The 14,054-nt window shown below is 31.7% G+C and overlaps 2 protein-coding genes across 2 annotated transcripts; one reads left to right on the forward strand and one right to left on the reverse strand.

Moving 5' to 3' along the window:
* Nucleotides 1-1,513: 1,513 nt before the first annotated feature.
* Nucleotides 1,514-6,718, reverse strand: LOC112028385 (endoglucanase 8). The gene is made up of 7 exons (XM_065766475.1): nucleotides 6,491-6,718; nucleotides 5,132-5,539; nucleotides 4,710-4,802; nucleotides 3,955-4,143; nucleotides 3,758-3,869; nucleotides 2,823-2,986; nucleotides 1,514-2,149 (listed from the first exon to the last, which is right to left on the reverse strand). The coding sequence occupies exons 1-7, from the start codon at nucleotides 6,716-6,718 to the stop codon at nucleotides 1,826-1,828; spliced, it is 1,518 nt and encodes a 505-aa protein (XP_065622547.1). The 3' UTR covers nucleotides 1,514-1,825.
* Nucleotides 6,719-8,387: 1,669 nt separating this feature from the next.
* LOC112028396 (endoglucanase 4) lies at nucleotides 8,388-13,562 on the forward strand. Its single transcript, XM_024061080.2, has 6 exons — nucleotides 8,388-8,417; nucleotides 8,897-8,989; nucleotides 11,247-11,444; nucleotides 11,547-11,655; nucleotides 12,460-12,623; nucleotides 13,476-13,562. The coding sequence occupies exons 1-6, from the start codon at nucleotides 8,388-8,390 to the stop codon at nucleotides 13,560-13,562; spliced, it is 681 nt and encodes a 226-aa protein (XP_023916848.2).
* Nucleotides 13,563-14,054: the final 492 nt, after the last annotated feature.

The following is a 14,054-nucleotide window of genomic DNA, read 5'->3' on the forward strand; positions in this document are numbered from 1 at the left end:
AACACCCAAAGACTCCAAGCAAATCATAATCTTCACAAAATCTACAATGTCTGACTTCAACATCAAAACCGTAAGCTACCATCATTGAATAAAATACGCAGGCCCCCTTCCTTGGTCATAGCCTACTCATACGGGTTACGATCAAATGATACTACAATGTTAGACTTATGTAGTTGTCATTTAAAGGTTGAAAGTAAATAACATTGTTTTTTGTCTAAGCGTATTTGAGATGGGATGGTATGAAAGGCTATGGAAATGTTTATATAAAGGAGTAAAAGTGAAAAGGGTGAATAGAAATGCAAAGAGTTTTTTGTGCGTGTGACAAATGAAAAGTCTTAAAATATTGAACCAAATAAAACAAATAGTAGTCTTAAAACATTGAATAATAATGTAATAAAAATAGCCTTGAAACATTGAACTAAAAGAAATAAAGAGTCCCTATTTTTAAATTTGTTCTTATCTCTAATGTGACTTAAGAGTATTTCAATTCTCTTTATATAGTGCGTCACATGGCAGAACCTCATGCTCTCTCGCATGAGATCTCTGCTTTTTTTTTTTTTTTAATTCATATTTTCTTTAAAAAAAATTGTATAACATTGTAAGATTATAATATATTGTAATATTTACTGTTAAAAATAGATTTTATTTTTCAAATTGATTAAATGATTTTGAAATCTACGAATAAGTATTTATAGTATATAATACTTTTATATCCTAAAATTACATAAATTTTAGCAACCTATCAAACACTTTCTCAATCACTCTATTCTCACAACCAAATATATAGACCTTGATCACAAATACCCAATTAATTATCTCAATGAAATTAAGGAAATCATTTGTAAGTATCAACATAAAAAGAACATAACAAAACAAAGATAAATTTGCTAAAAACACATTCATTTATCAAAATTCAATCGTCTTTAGTTGGGCTTTCGTATCCTTTAAAAAAAAAAAAGTGAAAAACAGTTTTAAATCACCATTGTTTGTTGTTTTCATCACTATGGTTCATACTGCACAAAATAGCAGTAAAATAAACTTACAAAGAAACCTACAAATTATGATTTCAAAAAAAAAAAAAAAAAAAAGCTAACTTCATAAATAATCAATTAGAATGTTTCTTTTTCTATTTCTTTAGTTCTAAAAAAATACATTTATAAGTTTCCCAAACCAAAATCTCAAACATCCCAAGACTCCAAGTGAATCATAATTTTCACAAAATCTACAATATCTGACTTCAACATCAAAATCATAAGCTGTCATCCCTGCATAAAAAACACAAGCCCCCTTCCTTGGTCATAGCCTACTTATACGGGTTACGATCAAATGATACTACAATGCTAAAGTTGTGTAGATGTCGTTGAAAGTAAATGACATTGTTTTTTGTCTAAGCGTATCTGAGATGGGATGGTATGAAAGGCTATGGACACGTGTATATAAAGGAGTAGAAGTGAAAAGGGTGAATGGAAATGCAAAGAGTTTTTTGTGTGTGCAAGAGATGAAAAGTTTTGAAACATTGAATCAAATAAAGCAAATAGTAGTCTTAAAATATTGAATAATAATGTAATAAAAATAGTCTTGAAACATTGAACCAAAGGAAATAGAGAATCTCTACTTTTAAATTTGTTCTTATTTCTAATATGGCTTAAGGGTATTTCAATTCTTTACATAGAGTGCGCCACATGACAGAAACTCATACTTGCTTCAAGTCTCTGCTTTTATATATATATTGATAATGATTTTGACCAGTTCTGTTCTATTTTAATCTACTTCTCATCAATCCCCCTCCATCTAAGCTAGCCATATATCACATAAATGAAGATTTCTATACGCTAGCTTTGAAGTATGCCAAGACTCCCACAAAAGGAGAATTCATGTATGTAGTGGGCTCTGATTGTGGAACATTATATCGACTATTTTCAAAAGAATCATCCTTAGCGGGACCTCCAATAACAGCCCCTGTGAGCTGATTCATGTCTGGCTTCTGGCTTTTAAAGTATAGGTCACCACCATGACAGCCCAAAAACTTTGGGTGTGCAACAATGGAAGGAATGGTAGATCCACGGTGATGTATCTTTTGAGGAAACTTTTGGCCATAGCCCACCATATATGACATGCCCAATGGGTTTTTTCCTAGTATATAATCCGTCTGCAACATACATGATTCACATTCAACTCTCAATTAGAAAGGAAAACTACCATATCAAGTAATGCAAAAATCTTTAATTATCAAAACATGTGAGAAAGTAATGCACTATTAAATTGCAACTTATCCCGCTGTCATAAGTTTGTATCTTTAGCATTTTTGTTATATATTTGATACCTTAAATTTTCAATTAAAATGAAATTATTAGGGTTTCATCTAAACTAACAGATTTTGAGTTTGTTGGACGAAGAAATCACCCGTTGTGATTTGACTCAATCATAACTTAATTCCACAAACCTTTTCAATTGTTTGATTTTTAAAGATTTGGATTCAAATGAAATGTTAGGATACTTTAGACCGAATCCTAATAATTTTATATTAGAGGGACAAATATTGGAGTTTAAAGTCTATGAATTAAGTTATTATGTTAGCAAATCACAAGAGTAGATATTGTAGTTTTCCATTGTTTTTTTACGGAAAGAATTTTCCTCGAGTATGTAAAATGAGAGAGCATCACATCGTCGTTCTACATTGCGCTACTTGAAGAGTACTGAAGTAGTGCTCTTATATGAACAGCATTGCTCGTGCACTAAATGAACCAAAATTTGTAGATGAATTTATTGAATCATGTCTAATTTGTATGAAATTCCTTGATAATGATGTGGTGCAGATATACCTGGCCTTTTGCGACTTCGATCAGCTTATCTGGTTGGGCTACAAAATCACCACAACGAACTACTTTCTTCGCATCTATCATATAGCGAGCATAAACAATAAGAAGGAAAGACAAAGCTGTTGCATGTTGTAGGTTACTTCCTCCGTCCTTGAATATAAGCCCACCTAATCAACAGATTCAAATTATGATGAATTAATCTCAAATTAACTGGCTAAATTGGATCTCAATAAACATATTTAACATTTGAAACTATATATATATATATATATGAAAAATGATATTTTCCATTTGAAATTGATTTATTTCATATTTCAAATTAGATATTACAAAATCCTAAATTGGTCTAGTGGACTTGTTTATTAAAGGTTTTTATTTATGAGGTTCTGAATCTGATATCTCTAGCCAACACCTTAGGATGTTTTTTTATGAATTTTTTGAATAATTACTTAGTGTGTCTGAGATGAGGAATAAGTTTTCAAAGGGATCTAGATTCTAGAGTCTAGACACTTTTGCTAGCCAAAATAAATAAATAGATATTACAAATCTAAGCACATTATAAAGTTTCAATTGATGTAGCACTATATTTACGGTTAGATTTAACCCCAAAAAAAAAAAAAAAAACAAAAAAACAAAAACCATTAAATGAATTCTCTGGATTTCTTATCTTAATTTCAAGTGAAATGAGAAGAATCATCATTCATTGGAGTCACAATAAAAGGTTATTTTGGACGGTACAACTCATTTAAATATTGTCATCCTTCCAAAAAGCCAATGCCCCAACATTTTTTATTTCAATTTCAAAAAATTTAAGTAAGTGGGTAATGGGTATGAGCTAATTGAGTTTAATTTCTTCAATAATTATCTCATATATAATGTATATACATTTTCTTGTTATGAATTCAACCTTTCTATATGAATTGATTAGAGAAAGCTACCTGGAGAGTAACTGACTGATTTGACCGTAGGTGAGTCGGGTAATATGGAGCATACAAATTGATCGGCATTGAAAATAAAAGGATTACCATTATTAGGGTCTTTCATCACCCTCTGCCAACACAGGAAGAAGAAGAAAATTTGAGATTGATATTTCTCATTATAAGCAGAAAATTAATGGTGAGAAATTTGATCTAACCTGGGAAATAAGTACGTTAATACCAGCAGTTTTCGAATCCCATCCAAATTCATCAATTCCAGCTCCTTCATATGGATTACCATCTATATCTCTGGTTTCCAGATGCTTTAGATTTCTTTGAATATAATTCCAGTAATAAGCATCGTTTGTTGCCTTGTGTAACCATGCTGCTCCCCACAACAATTCATCCTACAAGATATAAGTCAAATTACAAAACTTTTAGCCATTGAATTTCAAATTCAATTTACATGAAAGTTGGAACTTAACAGCAAAATTTTTGGGTTAAATTCAAATTACGCCCTTTAGATTTGGGTCAATTGTCATTTTCGTACATGAAATTCATATTTTATTATTTTAATCCCTCAACTTTAACATTTCTGGTAATTAATCTATATAGTGTCATCTATAAAACCATTGTTATATGTGAAAAAGTAACATTTTTATAGACATAATGGATGAAAAGATCAACTTCCACAAAATGTTAGAATTTAGGGACTAAAATGATTATATAAAAATAAAATTTAATTGACAAAAATGAAAATTTACCGATATTTAGAGGATGTGATTTGGATTTAGATTCTTTAAGGGTTAATCTAAAAATTTAACTGATTCAAGCCCCCTATATCACCCAATTAATGTTGTTCAATCGATGAGATTTAAAAATAGAAGAATTATTTCAGGATTTAGACAATTTAAACTATTTGATCAAGAACTTAATTGTAATATTAGTTTTTTGGAGTCGCAATATTGCATACCACGTAGCCACTGAAATCACAGTAAAATGGGCATGCACCCTGTGGAATACTAGAGTTGTAAGATCCTTGAAACTGATCAGCAAAGTCAAAGACCTGATACAAAAGAAAGGAATAATCGTTATTGATATAAATTAATTATATAAGCAATCATAATGTTACATATACAGTATTTTTCACAATTAAATTGACAAATCTTGATTGATTTTCAAGTTTTATGGCTTGGTTATTTACTATTCATAAATTTCTTTTGGGGATAATTCGATAGTTGGGGAATGAGTGTTTTGAATCTTGGACGTGTAGAGGTAAAAGATTCTTGACGTTTGCTATTCATAACTAAGAAAACAATTGTGAAAAAACTTGAGGATGTCTAATTTATTTATTGATAAGCAATAAGTAAAAGGTATAATCAACAATTCAATTACCTGTTTAGCTCTATCAAGAAGTAGTTTAGAATATTTAGCATCAGAACCCTGAAATGCTATGGAAGAGGCTGCAAGTGCAGCTGCAATCTCGGCTGAAACCTCAGAACCAGGACTTGTTTTATTAACCACATAAGTGGTTCTAGGAGTATCCATGTCTTCAGGTCTTTCCCAACAATCGTGATCAGCATTCGGGTCTCCAACTACACCAACCACAACATCAGGAACACTAGTGGCTTTGAGTAAATAGTCAGTGCCCCAACGAATGGCCTCCAGTGCATTTTGTTGCTCTGAGCCCATTAATTGGCCAAATTCTATAACACTCCATGCCAAAGTTGCTACTGTGAATGCCATGGGAAAGCTGAATTTTACATTGTCACCAGCATCGTAGTAACCACCAACTAAATCCATCTGAGGAGGGAAAGTTTATTGTTAGTTTCACTTCTTAATCAATGTAACCATTTAAGAAGTAATGGTGGAAACAAAGAAGATATGTATGTCTTTTTACATGTATGTTATAGCCTTATAGGCATAACTTTTATGAAGATATGTTCTTTCTGGTGGAATGTTAAGACTTTAATTCCATATACATCATTAAGAATCTATCATATTTCCTTAAATTCTCCACTTGTCTTATCAGCAATGGCACATTTGATATATCATGACTCATGAGTACTAAAGTTCAACCTTCAATCCATTCTTCAAGTGTGTGTGTGTGTGTATATATATATATATATATATTTTTTTTTTTTCTAACCAATCTGAATATTTATAGTCATTAATAGTCATTTATTAGGAGTGAGTGCTTATTAATAGGCCATTCATAATTATTAGTAGACATTAATTTGAATTGACTTTACATGTTGTTCCACAACTTGTCGAATTGGTTGTATTTAAGTGATGAAAAATTTAAGATGGTGTCAATGGTGGGTTAATGTGAAAGATATTGTCCACCTTTCACTACTTCACATCTTAATAAGTTGAAAAGGAGTTACGACCATGACAAAGTTGTTTAGAAAAATATAATATTACAAGATTCTAAGAGAGTTTAAATATGTGCATATATAAGAATATATATATATATATATATATTGAGAAACAAGAATCTATAAAGTATGAATGATTAACTTAGTTACAACTACAAATGAATATTGATTTCATTTGCAAAAAAAAAAAAATATATATATATATATATATATGTGTGTGTGTTACTACTTACTTCCTCTTCTGACATAATAGATTTTTTATTTAATTCATTGTGAGATCCATAATTCAGATGAGACGAGACAAATTGCAGAATTAAAGCTAAACAAATCTATAAATGTGTCACTTGTCCACTTATACTAGGAGATAGAGACTTACACCAATGTCAGAGCCATCTTGAAGACCAGAATCCTTCCTCCAAGTAATACGCTGGGTAGAGGGTATCTTTCCTGACCTCTGGCCTTCAAAGAACAAAATGGACTTGGACAAAGCATCAGCATAATCAATTGAAGCAGCCATTGGTCCTATTGGCGTCGTCATCATCATCATCACAGTTCCTGCCAATGCCAATATTAATCTTGGAATAATATAGCATTCCCCACCCATCTTCTCTATCTTTCACAACCCACTTCCTAGGCTGTAAATTTTGTAAATTGTAATTTGCAACTCCTATTTATATGTTACACACTGCATATACTCAAAAGAAAAGGAGTACATGTACAAGTTATTCTATAACTTAGATATGAAGCATGGTTGTTTCTTTCTTATATAGTATTATTCCTATGTACAAAGTGGTGTAAAACTCTTGTTTCAGTGTGTGTTGGCTGCTTCTCTTAAATTGGAATTTCCTAGAAATCACTGTAATTTGGTTGTAAATCTCATCCCTTTATAGACTTAGATAATTTTCTTTGTTGTTTGTTTCCATATACACATGGAAGTCATGGAAGTACAGCCTAGCCTGCTAGAAGTTGATAACCCAAACAAAAAATGAATGTCATTACTTAAAAGTCTTACTCATGATTGGTTGAGGGTACTTATACACAGGTAATTTTATACAAGCCACAATGACCAAAAGAAAATGTTTATACAAGCCACGTTTACATATTTGGGAGTTTGACTTCAGAAAGTCTATATACAAAATATATATATATATATATATATTCACAATTGTCTAGATGGTAAGTTATTAATGGTAGGTAAAAAAGTAATGTCAATAATGGGTCTAGATAAGAATCAATAAAAACCTCAATCTACTTATCTTCTTCTGAAAAAAAAAAAAAGCTTGCCAACTCAACTATTATGAAAAGATTTGTTGAAAAATGTTGTGTTATCATTGCTCTTGAAAAGTATACAAATGTGACAAGCAAACTCAACTTGCAAATTGTAAGCATGAAAATAGAAAAAAAGTTTAAATTTTGTAAAGATATTCATTGTAAAAACTTTTATTTACATAAATTCTTATCACATCCAATTTTCTTAAAGAGTAAAAATAAGTATTTTCACTTTTAAATTCAAAAACAATAACAGAGGATAAGAAATGATATGTCTACAACATTTTTACAACAATTCCAACTTATCTTTGGCCTTATCTTTGGCTCTTTGCTATTATTTCTCAAAATCCAACTTAGAGTATTGGTGGCATGCAAATTACTTAAAATGGGTAAAAGGGTGAATATAGGTAACCAAACACCCAAAAACCTTCCACATCAACTTACCCCATCAGCTCATCCATATCTTTTTTTCTTTTCTTCTTTTTTTTTTTTTTTCTTTTTTTTTTTTTTTTTTTGAAAACGGAACATTCATTTATTTATAATTATTAAAATATATATATATATTTTTGCTTTTTTCTTTCCTGGAGAGATGCTACATCTACAACAATTTTACAACATTTTTACAACAAATCACAGGTGGTTAGTTATTATTGGTTCAAATTTAAAACTAACACTAAGATTACTTTTTTGCCCCAACAATAACAACCAGTAACAACTTGCCACTTAAGATTTGTTGTAAAAATGTTGTAAAAATATTGTAGACATATCATTTCTCTTCTTTCCTGCTTGCTTCATGTGCTTGAGTTCACTAGCCAAGTATTAATAAAAATCCTTTACTTCACTTTATACTTTATCAAATCACATTATATCATATGTTCTTTTTTTCCCCTTATAAAGTAAATAAAGTTTAAATTGGAAAAAATCAAACACATATCATACTACAACTGGTAAAGTATAAAGTGGAGCACTTAGAATGAGACAAATGATTTGTATTTAATAAAGACATGACTCGTGTCCTAAATAGCCGTGAATCAGTCTCATATCCAATTTAGTTAGCTAAACTCTGTTTGTTTTGTTGGAAAATATTATGTAAAGATAATTTTCTTCATTTTCTTGTGTTTGGTAATAAATAGATCAAAGGAAAACTATTTCTTAGCTTTCTTTATTTAGTCTTAGGCTTTTAGCATGAAATAAAATTGTTTTTTGCTAAATTTTTTTGAAAAACAATTTTATCTCACACAAAACTAAATAAGGAAAACAACTTTATTTCATGCGAAGTTAAATAAAAAAATTCAAGAGATAGTTTTTTAACCCATTCTTAGGTCGCTACCAAATATAGAATAATAATATAATTTTCTAAAAAATGTGTTTTGGAAAATAATTCATTTTTCAAAAAATGTTAATGTCAAAACAAACAGAGAAGGAACATAGTAAACGTTGTTTTTATTTATTTATTTTAATGAATAAACATGTTTACTTAATCATTGATGACTATTTTTTGTGTATGGATTAGGTTTTTGAATTTGCGAATCAGTACCAGGGATCTTATAATGATGGTATTGGCCGATGGGTGTGCCCGTTTTATTGTGATTTCAGTGGCTATCAGGTGTGCATCAGAAAGTTGTTAATCAACTAGTAATTAAGATTATTATTCAACGTGTATTATATATTGTACTAATTTTCACATAAGAATAGATCAAATTCCAATATGCAAAATCCCATTAGGACATGTAAAAATTTATGCCTTTGACTATAATTTACAAATTAAAATGATCATAAAATTTTTTACAAATTACAATCTCAAAATATGAGCATATTAATTAATAGCTTAAGTGTGTACACATCATGTTATATGAGTAATTATTAGGTATTTCTAGGACAAAATTGCTAAATGCCCTTTTTGGGCAAATTAAGCAGCGTTTTGCTGTATTTTTCAAATTAATTAGGGAAATGCTCCTCTTTTGAAAATCGATTTTCTCAAAATCGAGTTAGGCCTTATAATAACGTTTTTAAAGAGCCTATAGTGACATTTTCAGAGCCTATAGTGACGTTTTCAGAACCTATAGTGACGTTTTGTAACTCGATTTATATGAAATCAAGTTATAGGTAAAAAAAAATTGCCCATAACTCAATTTAATGGAAGTCGAGTTACAAAACGTCACTATAGGTCCTGAAAACGTCACTATATGTCCTTAAAAACGCCGTTATAGGGCTCCAGAATTTTTTTTTTTTTAATAACTTGATTTTGAGAAAATCGAGTTTCAAAAGAGGGGTATTTCCCTAATTAGTTTGAAAAATAGGACAAAACGCTGCTTAGTTTGCACAAAAAGGGCATTTAGCAATTTTGTTCGGTATTTCTAGATTGCAAATGAGGTGTTACTTCATAACAATATATCAACCCAACTTGTTCAATGTATGGGTTAGAAAGTGAAGTGAAAAATTAATTTTACAATAGGTTACTAGCTTATTTTAATTAAAATAATAATAATAATACCATCCTTTTTTTTTTTTTTTTTTAGAACCATAATAATACCATCCTAGTTGTGGAGTACTTAATAATTGTTTGTGTAAGGTTGAATTTAATCAACTATCTTGTTGGCTTTATTCCGTGCCAAATTTGCTTGTATTTTAGCATTTAGTAACCCTGTATTTAGGTGGGAATCTTGTAAGGGTAGTGAGTGAGAGAGTGTGAAGAAATGCTCAAGATTGTGCAAAGAAATAGGGACTTGTGACTGGATCTCGCAGGTGGCTTGCAGTTTGCAAGTCGCTAGAAGTTGCTCACGTGTCAAGCATGCTAGAAGCTGAAAAGTTGCGCCAGCTGTCGCACTACAAGATAAAAGTTCTAGGCTGGCCAGGCCGTTAGCTTGCGGCTTGAACTCGCGACTCAACCAAGTTGCGAGGCCACGCCACCAACTTGCCCTATTTTGAAAAAACTGACGTTTCACATTCCATTTTCACCCTAGTATAAATACTCCTCATTCCCATGAAATGTAGAGAGCTTACAAAGAGAATTTTGAGAGAGAAAACCTAGAGAAAACAAGATTGTCTCATCCACAATCTTCACCTAAGAGACTATTCAAATTCCTCTACTCTCTTCCTTTCCATTGATACATCCTTGAGAGGTTCTTGACCAAATCTTTTTCTCACCATACTCACGTCTGTGAGAAGGTTCTTTTGGTGCTAAGGGAAGCAGTTTGGAAGGAACCAATGACTATTGGTTGATGCTATGGTTTATAGCGGAATCCAGTAAGTTAGAAAAGAAAAAGGTTCGATGCAACCTCGTTGGAGTAGGAAGCTTGGAGGCTTAGGTACCTGGGTAGATTAGGCTTGGAGGGTCTATTACTGTTCATGTATCCTAACTACATTTTCTAGTGGATTATTGACTGCTTGGAGGACGGCAGAGAGGTTTTACGCCGAGGGCTTCGGTTTCCTCTTCGATAACACGTCGTGTGTTGTCCTTGTGTTTGCATCTCTCTTCCCTTTATCTTTACCATTTAATTACTGTTGTGATTGTGATTATTTATGGTTTAGATTGTTTATCAATTCTGTTATAAGCTTGTTATCATCTTCCGCACATATATTGTTTAATATAAAATTTGAATTGGTAATTTGTTGTTTAGGGGTCTACACGTTCATAGTGTTTTCAACACTATTTGAACTTTCAGTTTGAATGTATTTTATAAAAAATAAAAAATTCTGTATGTGTTTTTTCTCACTTTGCTTTGGTTGTTATTCTAGCTAGCTAGGACCATTCACCAAGATGAACTACAATTTTTGTTTTTTTGTTTTTTGGGCAAGTTAATCCATAAATTGGTATAGTTAAATTGGTGAAATTGCATTGTTGACGAGACAATCTCTTACAGGATGAATTGCTATGGGGAGCTGCATGGTTATTTCGAGCAAGTAAAGAGTCTAATTACTGGAATTATGTTGTAGAGAACATACACAATTTGGAAAACACTGTTGTCAAAAATATAAATGGTTTTTCATATGGTGGTGGAAGTTATGCTGAATTTGGATGGGACACAAAGCACGCCGGAATTAACATACTTGTTTCCAATGTAAGTACATACTTGCATGCGTTATAACTTATTTTCTTTAATTTCCATAGAATTCTTTTGCTCAATGTATTAATTTATTTGTTATGACTTTTGAATTAGCAGTTAGTGATGAATAGCAACCCAAAATTTAGTCCCTTCATTCCTAATGCGGACAAGTTTGTGTGTACTGTGTTACCTGAATCACCAACAGTTTCAGTCCAATATTCTCCAGGTAATTCTATTGCAGCTATATTGGCATTATTGACATTAGTGTTGGGAATAATCTAATTGCACAAAATAAAGTGTTGAGTGGTGTTTCAATCCTAGACCAGATTTATCTTGAGTGTGGATAGAAAATATTGTATTATTTGAGTTAGGCAACCGTACAAGACTTGGAATTTACAATAAGACAAACTCCATGCTAAAGTGATGATAGCAATTGGGCAAAGCGGGATTAGATTATGAGGGTTTTGTCTGTTCTTCGGGACAAGAGAGCAAGTGGGTATGGCAGGGTGGAAATATTTTGTCATCTCTAATAAGATGGCTTTAGCATTGTTGATATGGAGATGGTTGACAAAAAAGAGAGGTATCTATGAGAGTATTGAGTAAGAGAGAAATAAGTGTTTTAGAAATAGTAATATGATTGTTTAAAAAATATAAATTATAGATAGGATATGTATTTTTTCTAAAAATAAAATAAAATAAGATATGTATTATACATATATACACACACATTGGGCGGAAAGGGATGAGCCAAACCCGTCCGTGCCCTGCCCCTCTTCAGAGTGAAAAACCTACCCAAAGCAAAGTGGGCGCTACCAATGTTTTTTTTTTTTTTTTTTTTTTTTTTTAAATTTTTATAATGAGTATCATCCCAATGATTAATTGTTCAATTTGGAATGAGGCAATATAAGACACTGGGCTGTTAATCCTAAACTCATATCTCTAACATATTTAACTTCTTTCTGATATATGTTCCATTTTAGTATTAATAATTACTTTTATGGATAAAATTACTAATATTTAAATTGATCAGGTGGGCTTTTATTCAAACCGGGGGGAAGTAACTTGCAACATCCGACAGCTTTGTCCTTTCTTCTTCTTGTTTATGCTCGCTATTTGAGTCAAGGAAATAGAGTGATTCATTGTGGTGGAGTTGTTGCCACTCCCGCTAGGCTTATACAAGTTGCCAGAGGCCAGGTATGTATGCATGCATTTCATGGTTTTTCAAAATGATCTTATTTGATCAACTTTGATTATGTTTTCTCAAAGAATAGCATATTAGCAATCACTCCAAAAAGTAGAAAATTTCATCTTGTTATTATTACTAGGTGCCTCATTAAAATGGAAAGGGTATTTAATCATTTCCCACATGAATCGGAGTTATCAAATATTGCAATTCTTTTCTGTTTCTTAAGATGATTCAGAATTCAGAAATCGTTTTTTCACTTGAATTTTTGTTAATCATTGTGACATTTGAAGCCAGATGAATCTATCACCTTCCTAGGATGAAGTTTCAGACAAANTTTTCTCTCACATAATTTTTGAAGAAGCAATAAAGGAAAAAGTTTAGATAAAATTTATGAATGAAGAAAATGCAACCAAATGTTAGTAACATGTCTGTAACTAGGGGTGTCAAGTGTCCACCCCACATGACCAACCCACCAAACCCAATCGTACTCAACCTGATGCCACCCGATTTGATTGCTCTGGCGATTGGATGTGGGTCCCGACCTTTAAAAACCTAACACCAACAAATCGATTTTGGGTCTCCTCCTCCAAAACCCGTGAAACCCACCTAACAAAATACATCAATTTTAGCGATTTCTCAAGCTTTTTGGTGACTTTACTAGCTAGATACGGTAGATTTCGATGACTAATATAGTTAGATTTGGCAGAGATACACCAGATTCAACAGAAATTCATCAAATCCAACAAATTCACCGTACAATTTGGCGGAAATCCCTCTAGATCCAATGGGATCTTATTGGATCTAGGACGGATATGGTGAGTTCTCTCTGGATCTAACAATATCTTGCTGCTTTTTGGCAGTTTTCAGCTTCACTCGAAAATGACCACCATCCGACAAAAACTCAAACCGACCAACCAAATACCTTTATGGGTCGGTTGCGAATCTGAAAATTCCTTACCCAATTTGATGGGGTCAGTTACGGGTAGGGCACAAACCCAACCCAAACCGACATGTGAACAATTCTATCTATAACTTACAAGTGAGATTCTCTTTTATGTCAAATGAGGGTGTACCAGTGTAGTTCATAATACACTGAATAATCTCATGAAAAGAAGGGCCGCCGCATGCCTACACTACGTAATAAGGTCTAAAAGTTTGCAAAAGAAAGGAAAAAGGATTTTGGGATCAATTTTTAACTTGACATAATTAAATATTCACTTTTGAGTTATGATTAAATAGTGATTGGAATTTTTCTAATAAAATAATACTAACTAATAAGCTTGTTGATGTATGTATCTATCTCCATTATTTGGAAACTAAATATGGGGGATACGAAATTATGAATATAAATAACAGTGAGTTCTAGTGAGTGTAACTGCTGAAGTCCTTTGCCATTGAATAAGACACTTGAGAATAATAAATGGCAATCATTATAAAGC

The sequence above is a fragment of the Quercus suber genome, unplaced genomic scaffold, assembly GCF_002906115.3.
Source record: "Quercus suber isolate HL8 unplaced genomic scaffold, Cork oak 2.0 scaffold_708, whole genome shotgun sequence".
NCBI classification, from domain to species: domain Eukaryota; kingdom Viridiplantae; phylum Streptophyta; class Magnoliopsida; order Fagales; family Fagaceae; genus Quercus; species Quercus suber.

Bases quoted from the DNA above. Each gene is read 5' to 3' on its own strand.
- LOC112028385 (XM_065766475.1), bottom strand. From the start codon at position 6,718: ATGGGTGGGGAATGCTATATTATTCCAAGATTAATATTGGCATTGGCA. The intron at 3,870-3,954 runs GTTAGATCAAAT...CTGTGTTGGCAG, and splicing joins TTAACGTACTTATTTCCCAG to AGGGTGATGAAAGACCCTAA. The intron at 2,150-2,822 runs GTATATCTGCAC...TGTATGTTGCAG, and splicing joins TCGAAGTCGCAAAAGGCCAG to ACGGATTATATACTAGGAAA.
- LOC112028396 (XM_024061080.2), top strand. From the start codon at position 8,388: ATGACTCGTGTCCTAAATAGCCGTGAATCA. The intron at 8,418-8,896 runs GTCTCATATCCA...TGTATGGATTAG, and splicing joins TCCTAAATAGCCGTGAATCA to GTTTTTGAATTTGCGAATCA. The intron at 11,656-12,459 runs GTAATTCTATTG...TAAATTGATCAG, and splicing joins TTCAGTCCAATATTCTCCAG to GTGGGCTTTTATTCAAACCG.